Here is a 25567-nt window from a genome sequence, read left to right as displayed (position 1 = left end):
GCTTCAAGCCAGTGACCATGGGGTCACGTTAATGATTCCATGTTCAAACCAGAGACCCCACATTCAAGCTGGTGTGCCTATGCTCAAGCTGGGGACCTCGGGGTTTTGAACCTGGTATCTCACGCCCTAGGTCATTGCTCTATCCACTGTGCCACCACCTGCAGGCTGTCCTGTAGTTTCTTAGGCTGTTTTTTTCTGTTTCATACTCAGTTGAGCATGTTCCTCTGAATTCCTAAATTGTCAGTTGGATCCATGGCTGGAGCAGACTCAGGTTTGATTGCTTTGTCAAGACTAAATGTGGAGGTGTATTCTTCCATCAGGAGGCACAGTATGTCATATTGTCTCTCTCTGTTGTTAACACCAATTAATAATTTATGCCTCGCTTAATTCACTGAGCATTATAAAATGGTGACACTAATTCTATGCATTTCTTTGTCATTTATTACATGGAATACTCTAGATAGGAGCAGTTTCCCTCATTAATCTTTGTTTGCCAAGGGGTACAGATCAGATAGGAAAGGCAGATATGTTTAATTCTTTCTGAACTCGTTCTTTGTCATTCCTCAAAGATGACTGATGCTGAAATTTATGAGCTCATGGATTTAACCATATTTGATGAGTTTCAGTCATTGCAATTATCCTCATTTTTGACACTCTATCCATCTTTGGCACTGTGAGCCTGTTCAAGTTGTCTCCTTTGATATAACCCTAGGATGTCAAAGTCTGACTTTCTTTCTTTTCAATCTGGTATGACAAGATGTCCAAGCTCATCTTGTACATTTCTGCCTCTGACCAGGAATTGCCATTTCCTCCAAAGCTCTGGTTTCCTTTAGTGAGAAACTGTATTCAAGACTAGAATCTGGTGCTAGAGATGCCCAGTGCCACATAATTATTTATCTTCAGTCTTAGAATAATACTGCCAATGTGACTACTAAAATCTCTAATAAAATGTTTGCAATGCTCTTCACATTCTCTCATTTTTGTTGTTTTTTGGTGACAGAGACACACACAGAGAGAGAGAGAGACAGGGACAGACAGACAGGAAGAGAGAGATGAGAAGCATCAAGTCTTTGTTGCAGCACCTTAGTTCATTGAATGCTTTCTCATATGTGCCTTGACCGAGGGGCTATAGCAGACTGAGGGACCACTTGCTCAAGCCAGTGACCTTAGGCTCAAGCTGGCGACCTCCAGATTTCTAACCTGAGTCCTCTGAGTCCCAGTCTAACGCCCTATCCACTGTGCCACCATCTGGTCAGGCCTCTCCAGTCTTTTTTTTGCAGGGCGTGTTTGTGTGTGAATAGTACCAACATTAAAAAAAATGCGGATTTCTGCCCCACCAGGCGGTGGTGCAGTGGATAGAGTGTCAACCTGGGACATTGAGGAATCAGGTTCTAAACTCCAAGGTTGCTGGCTTGAGTGCAGGCTCACCAGCTTGACCCTATGGTTGCTGGCTGGAAGCCCAAGGTCACTGGCTTGAGCAAGAGGTTGCTGGCTTGGCTGGAGTCCCCCCTACCCCCAGTCAAGGTACATATGAGAATGCAATCAATGAACTAAAGTGCCACAACTATGAGTTGATGCTTCTCACCTCTCTCCCTTCTTGTCTGTCTCTTGCTAAAAAAAAAAAAAAAAGAAAAGAAAAGAAAAAAGGGAAAGAATATTCTACCTGGCAAAGTTTATCATTTGAAATTGAAGGAGAGAGTTATTTCAGGACAAGCAAAAGCTACAGGACTTCATCATGATTAAAGTGGCCTTACAAGAAAAGCTAAAGGGATTTCTTTAAACTAAAGGGTGCTAATTAGTAACAAGAAAAGACATGGAGTATAAATCTCAGTGGTAAAGGTAAATAAATGTATAGTAAAGGCAGTAGATTAACCACTTATAGAGTTAGTATTAAGGTTAAAAGACAAAAATAATAAAAATGACCATCACTACAATAATTTGTTAAGAGATACAAAAGGTAAAAAGATGTAAAATGTGCCTGACCAGGCAGTGGCGCAGTGGATAGAGCATCGGACTGGGACACAGAGAACCCAGATTCGAAACCCCAAGGTAGCCAGCTTGAGTGCCTGGTCATCTGGTTTGAGAAAGGCTCACCAGCTTGAGCCCAAGGTTGCTGGCTCGAGTGAGGGGTCACTCAGTCTGCTGTAGTCCCCCAGTCAAGGCACATATGAGAAAGCAATCAATGAACAACTAAGATGCCGCAACGAAGAACTGATGCTTCTCGTCTCTCTCCCTTCCTGTCTATCTGTCCCTCTCTCTGTCACAAAGGAAAGATGTAAAATGTTACATCAACACATAAAAGATGGTGAGAGTAAAAATGTAGAGCTTTAGACTGTATTTAAACTTAAGTTATCAACTTAAAATATAACATTATATAGGTTGTTATATGTTAAGCTCATGGAAACCACAAAGTAAAAACCTAACCTATAGTAAACAATATGAGTATGTCACAAAAGAAAGTCATCAAACCACTAAGAGCAAGACAAGAAGGAACAGAGAGAAAGTCCACAAAGTCACTAAACAATTATCAAAATAATAATAAGCACATACCTGTCAATAATTACTAATCAATAGTTCAAATGCTATAGAAATGTTTACCTGAAACCTATGTACTCTTATTGATCAAAGTCACCCCACTAAATTTAATTTTAAATAAAAAATTTAAAAACATTTATTGATTTTAGTGAGAGATGAAGGGAGGAGGGGGGAAGAGAGAGAGAGATTAATAGAGAGAGAGGAACACCAATTTGTTCCTGTATGTGTCCTGACCAGGGTTTCAACTGGCAACCTCTGAACTTTGGGACGATGCTCTAACCAACTGAGCTATCCAGCCAGGGCTAATTTCTTTCTTTCTTTCTTTTTTTTTTACTGAGAGGAGGGAGGCAGAGAAGCAGAGACACAGACTACATGCCCCGACTAGGAACCACTCAGCAAGCCCCCTACTGGGCAATGCTCTGCCCATCTGGGGCTGCTGCTCTGTTGTTCGGCAACTGAGTTATTTTAGTACCTGAGGTGAGGCCATGGTGCCATCCTTAGCACCCGGGGCCAACTTGCTCAAACCATTCAAGCCATGGCTGTGGGAGAGGATGAGAGAGAGAGAGAGAGAGAGAGAGAGAGAGAATGAGAAAGAGAGAGAGAGAGAGAAAAGGGGAGGGGTGGAGAAGCAGATAATTGCTTCTCCTGTGTGCCCTGATTGAGAATCGTACCCAGGACTTCCACACGCTGGGCTGATGCTCTACCGCTGAGTCAACAGGCCAGGGCTGCTAATTTCTAAATTAAAAAAAAAAGTAAGTAGACTGAATTCCCTAAAAGATATCATAGAGTAGCTGAATGCATAAAAAACCAAAAGCCATCTATATGAGACTGACCAAAGACTAATTTCAGATATAAGGACACATAGAAAAGTGAAAAGATGAAAAAAGATATTCCCAACAAATGGAAAACAAGTAAGTTGGGGTATCTACATTTATGTTAGACAAAATAGACTTTAAAATGAAGAATATAATAAGGGACAAAGAAAAGCATTACATAATTATAAAGGGGTCACTGCAACAAGAGGATATAACATTTGTAAACATTTATGCACCAACACAGACCTAAATATATAAGCAAATATTAACAAACCCGAAGGGAGAAATAGACAGCAATATAAGGAGACTTTATTATTTTTTTAAATAATTTTTTTTAAAGACTTTATTTATTCAATTTTTAGAGAGGAGAGAGAGAGAAGAGGAGAGGAGTAGGAAGCATCAATTCTTATTTGTGCCTTGACCAGGCAAGCCCAGAGTTTCGAACCGGTGACCTCAGTGTTCCAGGTCAACGCTTTATCCCACTGTGCCACCACAGGTCAGGCAACAGGAGACTTTAATACCCCACATACATCAGTGGGTAGATTATCTAAAGAAAATCAATATGAAAATATTGGCCTTAAACATATTCAATCGGATGGACTTAACAGATATATATATATAGAACACCTCAGCCCTGGCTGGTTGGCCCAGCGGTAGAGCATCTGCCTGGTGTGTGGATGTCCTGGGTTCAATTCCTGGTCACAGGAGAAATGACCATTTGCTTTTCCACCATTCCCTCTTTCTCTCTTCCTCTCTCTCTTCCCCTCCTGCAGTCATGGCTCAATAGTTTGAGCCAGTTGGCCCCCGGCATTAAGAATGGCTCTGAGGCCTCTGCCTCAGGCGCTAAAAATAGTTCCGTTGTTGAGCAACAGAGCAATGGCCCAGAGAGGCAGAACATCACCCTTAGGGGGCTTGCCGTGTATATCCCTGCCTGAGCCAGGCAAGAGTCTGTCTCTCTGTTTCCCCTCTTCTCAGTTATTTAAAAAAAAAAGTGCACATGGAAAATTCTCTAGGATTGATATGTTAGTCCACAAACAAGACAATAAATTTAAGAAGTTTGAAATCCTATCAAGCATCTTTTCTAACCACAATGGTATAAACCATTTCTCAATTATGAGAAAACTGGAAAATTCACAAATATGTGGAAATTAAACATCATGCTACTAAACAACCTATGAGTCAATGAAGAAATCAACTTTAAGACAAATGTAAACAGAGATTCAACATATCAAAATTTATGGGATGCAGCAAAAGCAATTCTAAGATGGAAGTTCATAGTGATAAATGCCTGCCTCAAGATACAAAAGAACCTCAAACAACCTAACTTTATACCTCAAGTACTAGAACAACAACAAATGAAGTCAAAAGTTAGTAGAAGGAAGGAAATACAGATAAGAAAGAAACTTATGAAATACAGACTACAAAGATGAGACTAAGAGCTGGTTCTCTGAAAAGGTAAAAGATAAAAATAAAATAAAAAATAGAAGAGAAAGGAATGCTTCCAAATTCATTTCATGAAGCAAGCATTACCCTGATCCTAAAACCAAAGACACCACAAGAAAATTACAGGCCATATCCTCATGAACAGAGATGCATAAATCCTCAACAAAATATTGTAAAACTGAGTTAAACAATATATTAAAAGAATCACACTCCATGATCAAGGGAGATTTATTCCAGAAATGCAAGGATGGTTTAACATCCACAAATCAATCAAGGTGATAGACCACATTAACAAATTGAAGGATAAAAATCATATCATAATAGATGCAGAAAAAGCATTTAGTAAAATTCAACATCTATTTATGATAAAAACAATAAAGTGGGTAGGACTATACCTCAACCTACTAAAGGCTATATGTGACAAGCCCATAGCTAGTACCATACTCAACGGTGTGTCTCCCCAGAGCACACCTGCCTGAATCTTCTTTCCAAGTGTACTTTTCTAAGTTCCAAGGACCCTTCCTTTGTCTCTGTAACTTGTTTCCTTAGCCAATTTCTTCTACGGCTCACTTTTACTACTTCTGTAACTTTTTCTTTTCTTCTCTTTTGTTAAGTGAGAGGGAAGATATAGAGACAGATGGACTCCTGCCTGCACTCCGACTGGGATCCAGATGGCAAGCCCTGTCTGGGGCTGATGCTCGAATCAACCGAGCTATCCTCAATGCCTGAGGCCGATGCTTCAATCAATCAAGCCACTGGCTGCAAGAGAGGAAGAGAGGGAAAGAGAGGAAGACAGAGAGAGAGAAGAGGGAGGGGAAGAAAAACAAACAGATGGTCGCTGGTCACTTATCATGTGTGCTCTGACTGGGGATTGAACCTGGGACATCCTCACACTGGGCCAATTATATATCCACTGAGCCAACTGGCCAGGGTCCCAGATCTGTAACTTTCTAAATAAACTTTCTCTTATAATTTAAGTTCATTTTTTGTCAAACTCAAGAACTGAGGTCCAACTTCACTGGCAACAAAACAAACAACAACTAAAAATATAGGGCATCCTCAGGTTACGACAGTATTGATATACGTTTCACGTTTACGACACTCACTCCCATAAAAACTTTAAAAAATTGAGACATGGCTATTTCAGCTTACACAAACAGCGTCATACTTATAGACTACATGGGTGAACTAGTTTGGTTGAGCTTGGTGGAAGAATATGCAGTAACGTGCTGTATGAGTGAGGGAGTTGGCTTAGTTGTGCTTTTTAAAATTATTTATTTATTTATTCATTTTAGAGAGGAGAGGGGGAGGGAGAGAGAGAGAGAGAGAGAAAGAGAGAGAAGGGGGGGAGGAGCTGGAAGCATCAACTCCCATATGTGCCTTGACCAGGCAAGCCCAAGGTTTCAAACCGGCGACCTCAGCATTTCCAGGTCGACGCTTTATCCACTGCGCCACCACAGGTCAGGCTTAGTTGTGTTTTTATGTTCTAGATTATGATTTTATAAATGTGTTAGGATAGGTAAATGACTTAGGCTAGGGCGTGTTTTGACTTACACCAAAATTCAGGTTATGTCACTGTCATAGGAACAGAACTGTGCCATAACCTGAGGACCCCCGTATACTGTTTTTAAAAACTAGTAACTTGTCTGACCAGGCGGTGGCACAGTGGATAGAGCGTCGGACTGGGATGAAGAGGACCCGGGTTTGAGACCCCGAGGTCGCCAGCTTGAGTGCAGGCTCATCTGGTTTGAGGAAAAGCCCACCAGCTTGAACCCAAAGTCGCTGGCTCCAGCAAGGGATTACTCGGTCTGCTGAAGGCCTGCAGTCAAGGCACATATGAAAAAGCAATCAATGAACAACTAAGGTGTTCAACGCGCAATGAAAAACTAATGATTGATGCTTCTCATCTCTCTCCGTTCCTGTCTGTCTGTCCCTGTCTATCCCTCTCTCCGACTCACTGTCTCTGTGTAAAAAAAAAAAAAAAAAAAAAATTAAAAAGAAACATTTTAAAAACTAGTAACTTAAACACTGCCACACACACACACACACACAAACCAAATGGTCCACAAAATATTCTTTCCTTCTGAAGGTTTTACAATGTACTATAATCATTAACCAATTTTTTACTATTAAACTTAAATGGATAATTGAGACGAACAGTTCTGAGATTATTCTTACACCACTGATTAGTTTAAGGCTGGGTGGCAGATATTGGGGGGTAATATTCATTTAGCCTTCTGAACTTACTGGGCAGAATTGGTGACTTTGCCAGCTCCATCTGCCTTCTCATCCACTACTTTGATGACACCCACAGCAACTGTCTGTCTCGTGTCCTGAACAGCACAACAGCCCAGGGGAAAATAGTCAGAGAAGCTCTCAACACAAATGGGCTTGCAGGAACCATATCGACTATGGCAGCATCACCAGATTTCAAAAACTTTTGGCCGTCTTGCAGCATTTCCCCAGAACAATGATTAATCATCTCCTTAAGCTTAGCAAATGTGCAAGCAGTGTGAGCAGTGTGAGAATCCAGCACAGGTGCACATCCAGCACTGATTTGGCCTGGATGGTTCAGGATAATTATCTGAGCTGTGAAGTTATCTGCTTCCATTGAGGGGTCATTTTTTTTGTCACTAGCCACACTGCCACCACAAACAACTTTGAAAGACATGTTCTTAGCATTGAAGTCCACACTGTTCCCAGAGTTTCACTCAAAGCTTCATGGTGCACTTCAACAGATGTTACTTCACTTGTAACACTGACCAGATCAAAGGTGACTGACATTCCGGGTTTGAGAACACCTGTCTCCAACTCGACCCACAGGCACACTACCAGTACCACCGATTTTGTAGACATCCTGGAGGGACAGATGCTGGTGGCAGGATGCAATCCAGCTTCAAGCAGCGTGGTTCCGCCGGCACTGCCGTCTTTACAGTGAACTCTCCGTCCCTTGAACCAGGTGTGTTAGCACTCGGCTCCGGCATGTTGTCACCATTCCAACCAGAAACTGCTACACATGCTACTGTGTCAGGGTTGTAGCCCATTTTCTTAATGCAGGTGCTGACTTCTTTAACGATTTCCTCATATCTCCTCTGGCTGTAGTGTGGCTCACTGGAATCTATTTTGCTAATACCAACAACCAGTTGTTACACATCCAGTGTGTAAGCCAGAGGGGCGTGCTCAAGGGTCTTCTCATTCTCAGAGACACCTGCTTCAAAGTTGCCAACACCAGCAGCAACAGTCAAAGCAGCACAGTCAGCCTGAGCTGTGCCTGTAGTCCTGTTTTTGATACGATCTCTGTGTCCTGGGGTGATGGTCACATAATGCTTGCTGTCTCAAGTGTCCACAGGGAGGTATCAGTGGTGATACCATGCCCACGTCCAGCTTTCAGTTTATCCAACACCCAGTGTGCTTGACGGAGCCCCTCCCCATCTCAGCAGCCCCCTTCTCAAATTTCTCGATGGTCCTTTTGTCGCTCCCACCACATTTGTAGATCAGATGGCCAGTGGTGGTAGATGAGCTGGAATCTGTGTGTCCAGTGATGACATGAGCCTTGTTAATAAGAGCCTTTTCTTTTCCCATTTTGGCTTTGATTTAGTGGTGGTTTTCATGACATCTGAGTTCTGGTGGCAAATTCATTATAAAATAGCTAATCCTTAATTCTGAAGTAAAATAATTTCTAATTCTTTCCTGAGTTCTATCACCTCATTCCTGACATTTCCTAATTTCGATTTATGCTGTTTTTTTCATGTCTTATATAACTTTAAAAATGTCTCTTAGTTTGTTTTTGACAGTTTGGTTCTGTTTTGTGGGCATGTTTTTCTTTCACTGCCTGTAGGGATGTCATTCTGTACACTAAAAAGAATTTTTTTTGAGAGAGAGAGAGACAGGAAGGGAGAGGGATAAGAAGCATCAAATGTAGTTGTGTCTCTTTAGTTGTTTACTGATTGCTTCTCATATATGCCTTGATGAGGTGGGGCTCAAGCCAAGCCGGTAACCCCTTGCTCAAGCCAGTGATCTCTGGCTCAAGCCAGTGACGTCTGGGATCCTGAGGCAAAGCTGAGCTCAGATCCTGAGCTCTAGCTGGCGACCTCAGGGTTTCGAACAGGGGCCTGCAGTGTGCCTGGAGTACGCTCAATTCACTGCACCACCACGTTAGGCTGTGTAGTTTTTTCCCTATCAGGAAAACTTTGTATGGGATTTCAGCTTAAATACTTTTCTGTTATTTTTATATAAAATTAGTTTTCCCAATAAAGTTAGGTTCAGGAACACCTTCCAAGATCAGAATTCTATTTTTTTGTGTAATGTTAACAAATATAATGGCTTGTTTTCGGAATTTCCTGGCTGTTTCCGTCCCCCACTTTGGTCCACATCCTCTCTTTCTGTGTCCCTATCTGGTTCAATTTTGATTTCACTCCCAGCAGTTTCTCCTCATGAGGGGCCCTGGAATGGAAGACAAGCCCAGGCTTGTCAAAAGGGTGAGACTTCTCCAACCCTTCAGTCTTTGTTATGGTGGAACCCTTGCACTCCCTGGTTTGATATAGTGCAAAACTCCGCCAGTTTTCCAAAGAAGATATACAAATCGCCAATAAGCATGTAAAAAGATGCCCAAGATCGTCACTAGGTAAATAAAAATCAAAACCACAATACTCCTTCATACCCATTTTGAACAACCATAACCGAAAAGACAGACAACAAATGTTGACAAGGATATGCAGAAATGGAAATCCCCATACACTGCTGGTAGGAATGTAAAATGGTACAGTTCACGTGAAAAACAGTTTATCTGTACCTCAAAAAGTTAAGCATAGAGTTTCCATATGACTCAACAATTCCACTGCCAGGCATATACCTGGGAAAACTCATTATCTTCACACAACAACTTATATATGAATGGTCACAGCATTATTCCTAATAGCTGAAAATGTCCACCAACTGATGACTAAATAAAATTCACACAATGGATATTATTCAGCCATAAAAATGAACAAAGCATCAACATATGATATGAAATGGATGAACCATACAAACACACTAACGGTAAGAAGCCAGTCACAAAAGACCGCATGTTACTACTGTATGATTCCATTTACAGGAAATGTTCAGAACAGGCAAATCCAGAGACAGAAGGTAAATTAGTGGTTGCCTAGGGGTGAGGGTACGGTGAGATGAAGAGTGACAGATAATGGGTTTATTTTGGGGTGATAAAATTCTGGAAATTAGCAGTGATAACTGCAAAATTTTATGAAGATAGCAGGTCCCCAAATAACGTCATTTCATTCAATGTCATCTTTTTATGTTTATGAGGGAAAAAAAAAATCAATTCCCAGCCAAGGTCACTGTCCATGTAAGAGTCCTCTTCATGTCTATGTGGGTTTCCTCCCACATCCCAAAGACGTGCATGTTGGATTAACTGGTGTGTCTAAATTGTCCCTATATAAATGTGGGTGTGCGTGTCAGTGTATCCTGTGATAGACAGCTGTCCAGAACAGGGGGCCTCCTGCCTGTGCTGTGCCCTGGGCTTCCAAGATAGGTCCTGGCCCCTGTGACCCTGCACTGGAATAAGCAGGTTGGGAAAGAATTATCTTACTTGCTTTAATTAATCTTTCTTAAAAGTATATATATATAACATTTATTTCAAATAAAAAAATGTTTATTTTATTGATTTTAGAGAGGGAGAAAGGAAGACAGGAACATCAGTATGCTCCAGAATGTGCCCTGATCAGGGATTGAACAGGCAACCTCTGCAATGCAGGACGATGCTCTAACCAACTGAGTTAGCTGGCCAAGACTTCAATGTTTAATACTAGAAATGCTTTGGGTCTTTATTTAGAAGTCTGATATGTTTTTATGACCAGAAATACGCCATAGGAATTTAGCTTGTTTATATCAGTTAGTCTAGGGTAAAATTGGTTTCATTATACAAAGTTTTGCTTCAAGTTGCAGTTTCCAAGAACCTATTGACAGTGTTAGTGAGAACTTACTATACAGTAAAACTTACAAAACTGTATACTTCAGGCCCTGGCCAGTTGGCTCAGTGGTAGAGCGTTGGCCTGGTGTGCAGGAGTCTGGGTTCGATGCCCAGCCAGGGCACACAGGAGAAGCGCCCGTCTGCTTCTTCACCCCTCCCCCTCTCCTTCCTCTCTGTCTCTCTCTTCCCCTCCTGCAGCCAAGGCTCCATTGGAGCAAAGTTGGCCCGGGTGCTGGGGAATGGCTCTGGATGCAACAGAGCAACACCCTAGATGGGCAGAGCATTGCCCCCTGGTGGGCATGCCGGGTGGATCCCGGTCGGGCGCATGCGGGAGTCTGACTGCTTCCCCATTTCCAACTTCAGAAAAAACAAAACAAAAAAAAAAAAAACAGACCCAACCCCCCCCCCCCCAAAACTGTATACTTCAAAAAATGGTGAATTTTATGGTATGTGAATTGTACCTTAATTAAAAAAATACTTAGACATACAAAACCCCCAAATGTCTCCCAGTTTCATCTGCTGTTCTCAAACAGACCAGCTCTGCCTTGCAGTGAATACGTGTTGGCTATTTTAGGAGCACTCCTCTTCTGAGGCCTGTCACCCACTGCTTCCTTCTTCCTCCTGCTCAGACACCAACACTGTGCAGTCTTGGGGTTGGTAGTTCATTCTCTCCACTTATTTCTTAAGAGTCTGTGGAAATACCTTGTTACTGAGTTTTGTTGTGTTGTTCATGAGGCTTATTAAGGTTTCGCTGCCTGGTTGTTTGCTGATTTCATGTGGAGATGTAGAAAGATTGAAAAGCTAAGATGCCCCTTCCCACCATCTTGTTAGAAGCCTTTCAGCCTATTCATTTTTTCAGGTTAGTCAGACGGGGATCATAACAAGACCCTGAGATAAGCTCCTGGAGCTTTGAGGGCTGGGCTGGCCGTGGGTCCATGAACTGGGCAAACTGACTTGAAGTTTCCATCTGGGTAGATTTTAGAAGTGTTTGGGGCCATTGAAGCTGTGACTGCTACACAGAGAAGGCAGGCAGATTCTTGGGTTCTAACCCTGGCACAGTACCTTCTCTAAATCACTTACTTTTTCTAAGTCACACTTGCCTCAATATTAAAGGGGAATAGGAATGCTTACCTTGCAAATTTGTACATTTGTTAGTTCCTTCTTTCGTTCACTAACACTCATGAGGATTACATGACACAGAGCTGGAGCTCAAGAAAAAGTGAGTTTTCCCCCCACTCTCCACAGTGCTTTTTTCACTGTTTCAACCTTTATGTCCAATAACTAGAAGTACAAGAAACTAATTCCTATGATGCTTTTTATAACACCACTCAGTTTTAGGGGGTCCCAAAGATCATCGCAAGGCATGCAACTTGAGGCATTCACTGCAGAAGTAGCAGGTAGTCAGGCTGCTGCTGCCACCTTGCCAGTGCCCTGGTCTTCTCCAACTTAAGAGCTGGCAAGGAGGAACCAGAGCTAACCTCTGGTCTTCCTGGATGCAGCCTTTATCTGGCTTTAGAAAAAGAAGCTTGAAGCTGTTCTACCAAGCATGTCTGATTGGTAGCCCTTCCCCGGCCACTGCACAGCAGTGACACTACTGCCCCTCTCTAGGGGGTTTACAGGAGACACATGGCAAGTCAACAAAGCTACCCTCATGGAGGCAGGGTCTGAACTTACAGTGTGAGCATTGTTGATCTTCTTCACTTCCCACTGGCCTTCCCCGGTGTAGGTCAGCAGGGAGATGGCCCCATCTGAGCTCCCACAGGCCAGGATTAGGCCATAGTCATGGGGGGCCCAGCACACAGAGTTTACTGCAGGAAGGAGGGAGGCAAAGTGAGCAACTCTGATTTTCCAGATTTATCATTTTACTAAACTTCTAAAAAACACTGCAGGAACCACTAGGAAGAAGTTTTTAACTTTGACAATTAAAGAGATTAAAATAAACTTACTACCTACTAACATCATTTCCTAAACTAATGTCTATCTTAACAAAGAGTAGACTACACAATAATCAGACAATAAAGACTGGCAGTTAAACAAACCTTAAAAAAACTGTACTGTTGCCTGACCAGGCAGTGGCACAGATAGAGTGTCAGACTGGGATGCAGAAGACCCAGGTTCAAAACTCTGAGGTCGCCGACTTGAGCACGGGTTCATCTGGTTTGAGCAAGGCTCATCAGCTTGAGCTCACGGTTGCTGACTTGAGCAAGGGGTCACTTACTCTGCTGTAGCCCCCCTGGTCAAGGCACACATGAGAAAGCAACCAATGAACTAAGGTGCTTCGAACGAAGAATTGATGCTTCTCATCTCTCTCCCTGTCTGCCTGTCCCTATCTGTCCTTCTCTCTGTCTCTATCTAACACACACACACACAGGAAAAAAAAGAAAAAGAAAAAAAAAGAAAACTGTATTGTCTTTGCTTTTCTCATTTTGCTTTGGACTGGCTGTATGTCTTAGGGCGTTCCCTTCCCTGTGGATGACTAGCAAAAGAATCAACCAAAACCCAGGGATACAGAAGCATCACACAGGAAAAAGAACCAGAGCATCGGCCAGAACTGAGGCCCTTCTCACCCCCCACCTTCTCTGCCACACTCCATGTACCTGAGGAGTCGTGTCCTGTGTGCTCATGCGTCTTCTCCCAGGTGCCGTTTTCCTCTTTCCAGATGATGACTTTCCGGTCATAGGAGCAGGATGCCAGGATATTGCCATACATGGGGTGGGCCCAGGCTACTTGCCACACAGGTCCCTCATGACTGCAAGGGGAGAGGGTCAGAGGAACCCACACTACTCTGCCAGCCACTTCTTCGGACAGAACTAAATGGCTTCCTTGGCAGGCAGACACAGTATTCTAGGAAAGAATTTCAAAGGGAGCGCCATCAAGTGTCACTGCCAAAAGGGACCTTCATTGAACAGTGAGAGCCTTGAGGCCCAGAGGTCAGAGAGGCTTTGAATGTGAGCGAGGACTCTAAGTTAGCCTCTCTGTTCCGAACCAGCAGAACACTCACTGGCCCCAGCTTGCAGCTAGCACCAACACCTACTGTCATCAGAGGCCACTGATCAATCTAGGTTTTACACCCACAAGTGCTCAGTATCTGTAGAGTGAATTGTTATTCAGTAAATTGTTATTTATTCTCCCAAATGATCGACTTCTTTGGTTTTCCCCCCACCATTTAACCCCCTATACCCTCTACCACCCCTCCCAACCTCTTGGCAATCACCACACTGTTGTCCACGTCCATCAGTTTTTTCTTTTCCTTTTTTTGGTCAAAGGTCAACTTCTTGAGGTGGCAGTATGTCCTTTGTTTTGATTTTTTCCACTACTCTTTAATTTGCTCAAAAGGCAGGTCTCTCTTTTATCTTCTGATCTTTGTGTGTTCACATGCTAAGTATCGTCAGAGCATGTGCCCTGTGCCAAAATTGGTAATAGGCTCATCTCTCAGTACAGGGAAGGGTGGTCCCCCAGCAGGTGATGGGCCAGTTCTCTCAAACCCACTATCCATTCGCCAGCTGCTTTACTTTAGCCAAGGACCATCTTCTCTTGGCTTAGTCTCTTAACAGAAATATCAACAAGACTTCATTTATTGGGAGGTCATGATGGGAAATATTTGTGATAACTCACCTAAAGAGCTTGCTTGGTACAAGGAAAAAACAGTCAATGCTTGTCAGCAAATACTGCTGTCCTTGTTTACTCCTGCTCCCCAGGGTTGCAGACAGTCAATCTCCTCCTCCCTCTGGCTGGGACAATAGTACATTCTCAGTCCTTACAAAGGAGCTGCTAATGTAACTCTCAGCAGGCTCAACTGTCCTATACCTAGCATAGGCTTAACCAAGGCAAAAAAATGGGGGTGTGAATTTATCCCTCTAATAGTTCCATCTTCCAAGCATAAGAAAAATAGAGCAGGAAGGACTAAGTGACAGGAGATGTGAGAGCGGACGTGACAGCCTCTGCCAGTGCTGGCAGCCAGGCCGCCCCCAAGCAGCTCCCTGCTCCGCCAGGGGCTGCTGCACAGGGAAAGTGGCATTTGGCTCCTGAGTCACTTGGTTCTGGACACTCAACATGAAAGGACCATCTTTCCAAATGGCTACTAAGTTGTGTGTTCTTTAACTCAGTTAACAAGCATGAACTGAGCGCCTACTTGTCAGGGTTTTTTAACTCTCTAGTACAGTCTGGTGAAGGTTATTGTTTCTTCTTAGAATAAAGAATCAAATACATAGAGGTAGGATTAGAAATGAAGCCCAATTATATTGAAATACAGTTATGAAAACATTAAAGAACAATTTATGATACAGTGATGTGTGTAGGTCTAGTGGCAGGTCTAACAACCACTTTAATTTCAAAGTAGTAATGAGCACCAATGCTATTCTGAGATAGCTACAACACCTATAATGTGATATGAAAATATCTGACTTCTAAAGGTAACAAAGTGAATAGTACTGTAGTTTCTAGCCTATATCCATAATGGAAGGAAAGGCTAAGTATCAGTCATTGAAAATGAAGATGATCATTTCCAGCCCTGGCTGTTGGCTCAGTGGCAGAGCATCAGCCCAGCATGTGGCTGTCCCAGGTTTGATTCCCAGTCAGGGCACACAGGAGAAACGACTATCTGCTACTCCACTCTCTCCCCCTTTTCTCTCTCTCTCTCTCTCTCTCCCCTGCCTCCCACAGCCATGGCTCAATTGGTTCCAGTGAGTTGGCCCCAGGCACTGAGGATGGCTTCCTGGCCTCAGCCCCAGGAGCTAAAAATAGCTTGGTTGCCAAGCAACAGAGCAATGCCCCAGATAGGCAGAGCATCAACCTGTAGGGGGTTTGCTGGATCCTGGTTGGGGCACATGCAGGAGTCTCTCTCTCTGCCTCCCACCCTCTCACTTAATAATAACAAAAAGATAATTTCTGCCTGACTAGGTAGTGGCACAGTGGATAGAGCATTGGCCCGGGACACCAAGAACCCAGGTTCAAAAACCTGAAGTGGCTGGCTTGAGCATAGGATCATAGACATGACCCCATGGCTGCTTGCTTGAGCCCAAAGGTCACTGGCTTGGCTGGAGCCCCCCGGTCAAGGCACATATGAGAAAGCAATCAATGAACAACTAAGGTGGCACAACTATGAGTTGATGCTTCTCATCTCTCTCCCTTCCTGTCTGCTTGTCCTTCCCTCCGTCTCTAAAAAACAAAAATAAAAACAAAAAAACTACCCCTACAAAATAAGACAAACAAAAAAGTGATGATTCTCCCCTTGCCCCAGTTTACCCACCCAAATTCTATCCATGGAGCCTGGAGAACTGTGGGACCCAGGTTAAAAACCCCATTTATTTGAAAGGCAGTGAACCAAGGGAAAGCAAAGATTCACAAAAATGACAGCTAGGATCTTAAGAATGTCAGTTGGGAGGAAGGGTAAATACTTGTACTCACTGATATCTGACATGGACAAATAGGCAGAATTATGGTATTTATATAATTTCCATTACATTCTTACATTACTACCCTTGAGTGACACTTAAATCATGCTAGTTAAACTTGGGGAAAAGGGCAAGTTTCTACTTTCAGAAGTAGCAGTAGCTACTGAAGGCTTGTTGTGAGCAGCCTCTCCCTGGAAACAGGCAGCATCAGCTCATTTTGAGGGTGATTGGGTGAAGGCTCCCAGTGATAAATTGACTCTCTCATCTAAGATCTTCTAGTGGGTATTTGGGTGGCAGAGCTGGGATTTACTCCGGGATCCATCAGCCTGGGATGTCTGCCGAGGGCAGCAGGCTGTCTGGGACGCGGTGCCCTCTCTGCTAACTGCACTGCGGGGCTGCTCTGGGCTGGTTCTCAGGCTTTCCTGCCGTACATGAAAAGCCCAGGCATTCTCAGACCTTGCCCGGAGTCGGCTGCACTTACCCCCTGAGGTCTGCGATGAGGATCTGCCCTCCATTGCGTACATCAAAGATTTTGACAGACCTGTCTGATGAGCAGGTTGCCAGCCGGGTGCCATAGTAGTCCATCTGGGCATCGTGCTGCAAAGGGAGGACAGCTCAGGAAGCCTGCAGGCTGGGTGGGCAGGGTGAGGGCAGTCACCAAGACAGAGAGTCGAGTTTGGACCAGAATCTACCTGAAATTAATCTAACCTCAAAGAATTATCATTATCAGGCAGGAAGCTAGCATGTCAACATTCTCACTTCTCTGACAGGCAATATCTTGCCAAAAGGGACAAGACAAACCATATCCAGCTACTTTTAGACCCTTTACATACATGTAGAGGTCTTTCTCCATCCTGTTCTGCAGGGTGGGTAAGCGAGAAAAGAAGCTGGCCTAGCCTCCCTCTTCTTCCTCAGCCCCATCCCCACCCGACACTCTGTGTTCTGAGCCTCTGGGGATGACACCTGGAGGTTTAGCTCAGCCCAGAAGCAAAAGCTAATGCTGACCCAAAGGAGCAGGCCCTTGTCTGCAGGCCCCAATCACGTCCTCCTTGATGCACACTTGGCCTAGACACAGGATTCCATTCAGACATTGGGCTCCTTCCTCCACCCATGGCCTTGGATCCTTTGTGAACCTTTCTTCCTGGGTTCCCACTTGACCTTCTTACTAGGAGTATGCCTAGCACCCCAGACTGTTCTCCCATGCCTTAAATGTTGCTGGTCCCACCACTGATACATCGACTCCCATGATGCTGTCTGGCCATCCATACCTAGGGCTGATCCCTGCCCACAGCTCCTTGTCCATCTGAAGCGATGGCTCTTCTGAGCCACTATGCCTACTGCCCCACTGTTTGTTGGCTCTTCCCATTCCAACAGATGGCACTTTCTTCAGCTATCCCACCTTGGGGGTTTCAAAAACTATAAGCTGTCACTCTTGTGGTTGTCAAGAGCAATTACACCCTTTCAACAGAAGCAATCATTCTATCTGCTTCAGCATTCCTTCCTTACCTCCTTACCTAAGGAAAACATCCTGATCCTTCTTTGGAGGTCAATCACCTCTACTATTCCTAATATGGATTCTTCAAAGGCAGTGCAGGTGTTAGACAGATATCTTCTCTGTAAATATTTCTGAAGCATTTCTCCTCTAGAGTGCTATCACACACTTCGGGGGGAAGTAGGGCACAGTACCTAACAGATTTAAATCCTATCTCCTCAGCTTATCTGTTGTGCAACCTTGGAAATTACCTACTCTCCTTGAACCTCAGTTTCCTTATCTTTAAATGGGGCTAATGATGGCATTCACTAAAAGGGTTGTTATAAAGGTTAAATGAGATAATGAATGAAACATATTCAGTATAGGATCTGACACTTGCTGAGCGTGCAGACATTAATCATTACTATTTTGCCTTATCTGTTCCTCAAATCAAACATAAGTAGATAGTGCATACATTATTTTTCCCATTTTAGCTATAAGGAAATCAAGGCTGGCTCAGAAGAGTTAAACTGGCTAGGGAGTCTTAGATTAGATATTCTTACCCATGGTGCCAGTCTCCAAGGAGGTTTGGTCCTATGGCTAGACACATGGCTGCATCCAGAGAATGTATACAACTCTAAGACCAGACAACCTCTCAGAAGCCCCAAAGCAACCACAGTGGGAAGGAACCCTGGGAGGAAATGCTATAAGCTGACTGACCTGGGTCTCGCTCAAAGGCTGCCTGAACAACTTGGCCCTGCATGAAGCAGAGTCTGCATCTTTGCTGTGGGAGGCTTTAACCTCTGAACCTTCTCCCACAGCCCTGTCTTATACTGAGCCCTGTGTTTGTCTCTCAGGAAATATCCTCAGTTAATGATTTCTGATCTAAAGGTCCTTGTCTGGCATCTCTGTCTGTGGTGGTTCTACCTGGCTCTGCCTTGGGCTTTTGCCAAGCCTGCCCCCAGCCTTCATATTGAATCACCTTTCAACCCTCTCATCTTTTAACCCCCTTTTCAATAGAGGTAAAAAGTAACAGCAGAAGGAAGACAGGTAGAAAGACTGCTGTCAAACCTCTGCCCCTACTCAGCCTCCATCCCAGACCAGGTTACTTTGTTGAGAAGAGTGAAGGCCTTGAGCTACAAATCACTCCCAGGTTCCTCCCACCAGCGGGTGACCAAACTGCTACAGCCCTGCTAACTCAGAGGACGCTGCTGGGAGACTGACTATACACCTGAGGCTACAGTCTGACTGGCAAAGGCTGCAGAGCCACACTGGATTCATGAATGTTTCCCTCCCTCAGAAATGCCCATGTCCACAGCCCATGAGAGAGGGTTAAAAGAATACTTACAATCATGTCCTCATGGGAGGTATCCACAGTATTAATTACTGACACCTGGAACCAAAGGTATCATTGGTAAATGAACTAATGACAATTAGAATGCAATCATTTTATTAAATCCATTATTTCTAAAGTTCTTGACTGCATTTGTTCATTCATTCACTCAGTAAATATTCACTCGAAGTACCTTCTCTTTGCCAAGTACTGTGCCAGGAACTGGAGATACAGACACAAATAAGAGGTACTTCTTGCCTCTGAGAAGCTTTCAAACAAGTAACCCTAACACAGCAAGATAAATACTTTAATGGTGGTTTACACGTACTATAGGAGCCTGAAGGGCTGGAAATGTGCTAGACACAAACTGGAACTTAGATGATGGTGAATTTGCCAGGTAGCACACGAAAAAAAAGTACAGTCCAAGCAGAGGGCATAACATAAGCAAAGAGGGGAGATGGCAAACAATCTTGGCTGCCTTTGAGGGTGAAGAGGAACCTCGAGGGAGTAAGGACTGGTGCTCCTTTTCTGGATGACAGAGCCTCTGACTGTTCCAGGCAGTGTTTTTGCATAATGAAGATATTATCTAAGACTTGGAAAATTTATTCAAGTTTCTCTTGAGGCTGGTCCCTTGTCCACAACCTGCAACAGATCCTAGACTGCCTACGGTTTCCAAGACTGAGCAGCTTGTTTGTCTGGAACATAGCTGCCAAGATCATCACTTTTCTATCCATTCCTTGAGGTCCAGCTCAAATTGTGCCCTCTTTCCTGAAGATCCCCAGATCCCCCAACTGGCTGTTCTTCTCTGAATATCTTTAGCACTAAGTGTCTACAACACTTTACACTGTTTCTTCTCCCAACTAGAAAGTATGCTCCCTGGAGCTAAGATCTGTCTGCACCTTCTCAAATCATCCAGCATAGTGCTTTGCAACCAAAAGGAACTCAGTGACTATTTGCTGAGTAAGTAAATGAACAAAAACAAAGTTTTACTTTCCTCAACCACTATTCTCTTAAAACTCATGGAAAATGACCAAAAAGGTTTCCATTTGGAAATGCTATTTCTTAACATATCTCCCATTTCATCTTTTCTAGCACAAACCCTGCAGGTATCAAGTCTGACTTGACTTTTCAGAAAGGTGGACACTGGAAAAGGATGGCTGCAAAGCAGTGCACAAGGTACACATCAACTAAACACAGGCTCTCTCATCAAATTCTACATTCCTTAAAAAGTGGACCCCATCTTGGCCAAGGGAAGCCAAGAGGAGGATAAAAAGAGTCTCCTACATGGGCCAAGAAATCCAGGTTACCAAGTGCTTTCACGTATGCACTGAGAAGGATAAGGGGCAGAGTTAATCAAAGATGTCTGACAGATGAAGGAACTGAAGAAAGCCAGAGGAAAGAACCTGCTCAAGTTACAGAGCTATATAAAGGTGGAGTTGGGAAAAGAGCTCCACCTGCTCACTCCCAGCCCACAAAACATCACACTTCATTCGGCTACCTATCTAGAACATAAAGCAATTGTTACACTGAGTTCCCTAAATTAATGGCTGAAGGCAAAGTAAGCCAGAAAGAAAATTTACTGGTAGTTTCATACCAGGTCACCAAAGGACCTTTGAGATAACAGCATTTATCTTTAACCACTCTCAACTACCAACCAGAACTGGTGAACCATGTTTCCAAACATGTTTTTTTTTTAAGCTCCTTTAAAAATAATTCTTTTCTCCCGAGAACCTAAAGTTGTTTGGTTCTTGTTAAGTAGTAAGTGGCAGCCCTCAAAACATACCAGCTCTGCAGAATCAGTTGAGTTAAAGATGCATTTAGAAAGAGCTGACTGTAAGAGCACAGGAGTCACCAATTCTCAGCAGCTGGCTAAGAAATGAATAATTTGAAACCTAACCTCTGTGCAGAGCAGGAACTAAACCCACTGTCCTGACACCTGGGTGCGCCTAGGTTCCCTCAAAACTCCAGGCATATGCATGTTCCTAAAAACATTGGTTTACTGAACCCCTACTCCGTGCCACGCTCAGGCTAGGTGTTTTTCATTCATCAGTTCCTATTCATTCACTCAATGAGTGTGAAGTGAATGTACACTTTGGATTTCACAGATTTAAAAAACTGCGCCCCTGCCCTCAGAGGCTCATTCAGTTCATCCTTACCTCAATTTCCGGAAGGGCCCATTATACCTCGGGGCCCTAGCCACTGTTCCACACACATTATTAAGAAATAATGGGTAAGAAGGTTCGAATCTCAGCTCTGCCACCTATCTGCTGTGTGAGAGGCTTCATTTTTAACGTGTCGATAACAGCACCTACTTTACAGTAAGGGCTGTTACAGGCTGAGATTATGAACAATGCTTGGCATTTACTAAGAGCTCAGGGCACAGTAGTTCACTCAATGTTCTTGGTTTTGTTTTCAATTGTTGGGCGAAGATAAGGAAAGGAAGGAGCTCAAGGCGCGGAGCGGCGCGGCCTGCAGAGTTCCGGGAGGTTCAGCGGCCTCTCCCTGCGAAAGGTGCCGAGTGGCAGGACCGGAGCTCCCCACACCTGGAAGCGGTGGAAGGGAGCCGAATGGCCCCAGCCCGAGGCTTGAATCGCGAGCGGCCCGGAACGGCCACGACCACGGCCGGAAAACTGCTCACAGTCCCCGACCCTAACACTCACCATGGCTACGGCGACGGCGGCGGCAACGGATCTTAGCTTCAGACGTGGCAGCTCCAGGCGGCGCCACCGACAGCTCACTTCCGGCGCCGAGCTGGCCGGTCGGGCTGTGGCGTAGGAGCCTCCGGGCAGCAACGCACTCCGCTCGCACGAAGGTTCCGTGCCTTTCGGGAGCCGCGCCACACCCTCCTCGGGCCCGCCTCTTTCTTTGGGGAACGCGCGAGAACCATGGTGAGGCTGTCGTTTCCAAGGCTTTTGGTATCTGAAGCTCTAGCAGGTCTTCTCGCCTGATCAATCCTTACCCCCGCGCCGAGATCCTTACGTGTTAAAAAGGATTCATAGCTTCTTCACCCGTTTCCCTGCGCTTCTGAGTACGACCGGCCTTACGATGACTGAAGGATGATCCATTTTTGGGTAGTGGGTAGACTGGTCCCAGTGCTTCCTTTTAGTTAGTCCCTTCTCAGGACCTAAGACTGAGACTAGGGACAGAGAAAGCTGCGGGAATGACCCCTACTAGAGGCTGAGCCCTCTCGCCCTGCCTTCTCCAAACCATGGGACCTCTGACTTCAAACTACCCCTCCCTACAGTTCTGGGATCCTGTGAGTCTGGCGCATCAGATAGATTCCCCCAGGTAAGGAGGAATCTCAGCCTGGCTTCTGCGCTAAAGCCAGGACCCAACTCCCAGTGTCCCCAATTCTTAGGTCCCTGGCACAGTGAGAATGATGCTTTCTAGACAGAGCCTGGGGTTTTCCCCCAGGTCTGGTAGCCTTGGGCCCCTGCTGGCATTAAGGAACTTAGTTACTTAGGATGGAGCCTAGGTTCCCCTTGGATAAGTCACAGTCCCTCAGTTTCTTCTCCTGAAACTGGAGGGAAGAACCCTAGCTAGAGATGGTCACTACTGGAAGGATGTTAAGGCTCAGAGAATGTGATAGACTCAACCCATTCAGGAGCTTTGGAGAGGGGCCAAGGGAGTGGGGTCTTTCAGAACTCAGAGCTGGGCTTCTGGGGAGCTACCCAACCTCTCACCCCCACTCCAGCTTTCAAGACTCCTTATTACCCTCTAATGGAAAAATACTGCAGGGTGTGAGAGGGTGGTGCTTAGTGTGGAGCAGGGCTGTTGGGTCTCCTGTTTTAAGGAACAGGTCCTGGCCTTGGATCTGTACTTGCACCACTGATCCTCTGGGCAATAAGGTCATATCTTTCCCTCTGAGCCTCTCTTTCCTCGAGTGGAAAATGGGGACAATAGCATATTAGATATAATACAAATATAATGCATTGGGGCATAGTTGTTACTAAAGGAATTCCCTGGTGTAGGCATTGAAGTTGAAGAGATTGGGGATTTGGGACAAGTAGTGCAATTGTATCTTATTCATTAAAGTAACTGCTGGGGGTGGTGGTTCTGAAAGGCATTATAGAGGTTTTGAGTGCCAATTCTGGCACTCAAAGACAGCTAAGTATCAGTATTCCATCTCCTACTTACTTGGTGAGTACACCCTTTACCACTCTGAGCTGCTGTCTCCTCTTCTGTTAAGTGGAAATTACAATAATGCCTCCTCTGAAAGTTGGTGTTGGGATTAAATGAACACTGGATGTGAAACTCTTTGAAGTTGGATGGGCCTATGATGCTTGATCTGGAAATCAGTTCTCCCTGAGAAGAGTTGGGATTTAGTGTGTGTGTTGTGTGTGCACGTGCAACCCTCAACTTTTGGACCAACACTGGGATTTAGAGTGCCAGGCTCTGCTCTGTCTCCCCCTTCCCCAGTAGGAGATGCCACCTACATCTTTTGTCCATATTTTCCATTACCTCACTCTGGTTGATACCAGACCTCAAATCAGGGCATCTTTGCTTTCACCAATTTGTGCCCCTGCCTCCCAGAGCCTTTGCACCCTGTCCTCCTTCCTGTTTAGGCCTCTTCCCCCAAAATCTTGCTCTCTGAGACTGTCAGCTGTTCCCCACAGAAGGTTAATGATTCATGGCAGGTTAAACTTGTCTCCCTCAAATGGTAGATGTTCGAAAGGTGTGACTTGCTGAAAGGAGAGAGACCAACCCCTGAGCTGTGCACCCTTGGGCAAAGTACCTTTCCCTCCCAGGGACTCAGTTTACCCCTGAGTTCCAATCCATGAGGGCGGGGACCAAGCTGTCCTTCAGAAAAAGGCCTTGTGATGTGTACCGTGTCTGCGTTTCCACGTGTGCATTTATTGTTATTGCTCAGTATAGTGTTGAGAAGGCAGACAAATCCCATTAATTACAAAAAGCACAAGCAGAGATACAGAGAAATAAAGAGTGTACAATAAGAGCACAGTCACTTCCCAGCCCCAATTGTCCCAGAGCCCCCCAGAGCCTGGGCAGCTTGTGGAAGCTGGAGGCGGCACCATTTCCTCGCTACTCTGTTATAAAATATGTGCACACAAGAGTTAGCAAAGTGTGGCGACCCCCCGAGAGGAAAGGTTCAGAGGAAGAGCACCACAGGCATTACAAAACAGACATAGGGGGCTGAGAAGGGCAGTCCCAAAGCAGCCTCAAATATCTTGTTTTTGTGGAAGGGGTGATGGCTGATACCCATGGCCTAGGATCCCCCTCCCCCGACTTGGGCAAATAGGATCTCTACATCAAAATCAGGAGAGCTTGGATGTGAGGGCGATCTGGCTGCGACATCTGTCACCCCATTGATCGCTAGGGTTGATTCGGCTGATCTGGCTGGCTAGGCAGGTGTCCCCTTCCTCCCTCACCGCTCCATGTGCGTCCCTCCTGAAGCTGCACGCTTGGTGGAAGAGGATGACCTTCCCCGCTAGAGGAGAGGACCGTTCTTCGGTCAAGGGTAAACGAGTAGCTGCACTCCCCTGCTAGAACCTCCAAACAAGTCTCAAAATCAGGAGAGCTTGTTTTGGAACTAGGGAAGGATCTGGAAATTTTCTGCTGTTGACTGATTTAGGCCTTGGCTCTGGAAGACCCCAAAACCTTCAAGAATGTACCATCTCCCCATCCCCCCCACCCCAAGTGGTGGGGTCTTGAACACTATGGAGAGAATTCTGGATGGGAAGCATGTCACAGTGAGCCCAGTTGACAGCCTCCTGTGTGAAGAGCAAGAACAGATAGGGGGAGTCAGGGTGGTGAGAAGGTCCAGGCAAGAAATTTTTGCATCCCAAAGGACATATCACACAGTTGCTTAAAACTTTGGATAAAGAGCAAAAAGAAAGAAAAAGTTCAGAAATGAAAGACAGGAATAAACATTTCTCCCTAAGGAGAATTAGAAATATAAACTGGGCCACGCAAACTGGTAGCTCCAGGTCTGGGACAGATCCCTTTTTTTCTGTCTGGACCAGGACAGATGAAGGGTCCACCTTGGCAAAACCAAGGTGGGTGACTTTGGGTCCCTAACTGGGATTGAAGGGGGAGGGATTGGTGGCTTCTCCCCATCACATCCTGGCTTAGAGAACAAAGGAGAGCATGGAATGAATGTTGGGCTTCCCTCAAGATTCAGGATGCCCTTTTGTTTCTCCTTACAGGACACTATTTAGTGACCCTGAGTGGACAATATTTATACTGGTGAGAAGATGTTTGCACACAGAGTGACAAAGCACAGTATTGACATGGGTAGAGGACTTGCAGAATTTTAAAGGTTACTGGGAAGAATAGATGTGAAAGAATAACCAAGAAATTTTGCTAAAAAAAAGAGTGGAGGATACATATCTCACCATGTAATGAAACATTATATAAAGCAATAATAATTAAAATTGTGTGGCAGGTGCCAGATGAGACACCCAGAAAAGGAATAGAAGAGAAATTCCAGGAGTAGACTCAAGTCTATTTCAGTGATGAGTGTGTGGTAAAGGTGACATTTCAACAAGGTTGGGAAAAAGAGTGGCTATTCACTAACTGGGATACCCAGGGTAAGACAGGTTCAGAGTCCTTGCACCACTGCAGTCATTGTCATTGGTCTGATCTCAG

The 25567-nt window shown here is 44.7% G+C and overlaps 1 protein-coding gene and 1 pseudogene across 1 annotated transcript in view; both read right to left on the bottom strand.

The window, feature by feature from the left end:
- The window catches only part of SEC13 (SEC13 homolog, nuclear pore and COPII coat complex component), a 53866-nt gene extending 32143 nt beyond the window's left edge, over window positions 1-21723 (bottom strand). Inside the window, exons 1-5 of the mRNA XM_066351786.1 lie at window positions 21622-21723; window positions 18977-19021; window positions 16639-16754; window positions 13362-13513; window positions 12439-12572 (exon numbers count right to left, since the gene is read on the bottom strand). Coding sequence (XP_066207883.1) covers window positions 12439-12572; window positions 13362-13513; window positions 16639-16754; window positions 18977-19021; window positions 21622-21624 — 450 coding nt within the window. The 5' untranslated portion in view covers window positions 21625-21723. The remainder of the gene's footprint in view (window positions 1-12438; window positions 12573-13361; window positions 13514-16638; window positions 16755-18976; window positions 19022-21621) is intronic.
- Window positions 7019-8375, bottom strand: LOC136382153 (elongation factor 1-alpha 1 pseudogene; annotated as a pseudogene).
- Window positions 21724-25567: the final 3844 nt, after the last annotated feature.

Source organism: Saccopteryx leptura, chromosome 10 (assembly GCF_036850995.1).
Source record: "Saccopteryx leptura isolate mSacLep1 chromosome 10, mSacLep1_pri_phased_curated, whole genome shotgun sequence".
In the NCBI taxonomy this organism is placed as follows: Eukaryota; Metazoa; Chordata; class Mammalia; order Chiroptera; family Emballonuridae; genus Saccopteryx; species Saccopteryx leptura.
This window is presented reverse-complemented; position numbering and strand designations above follow the sequence as displayed.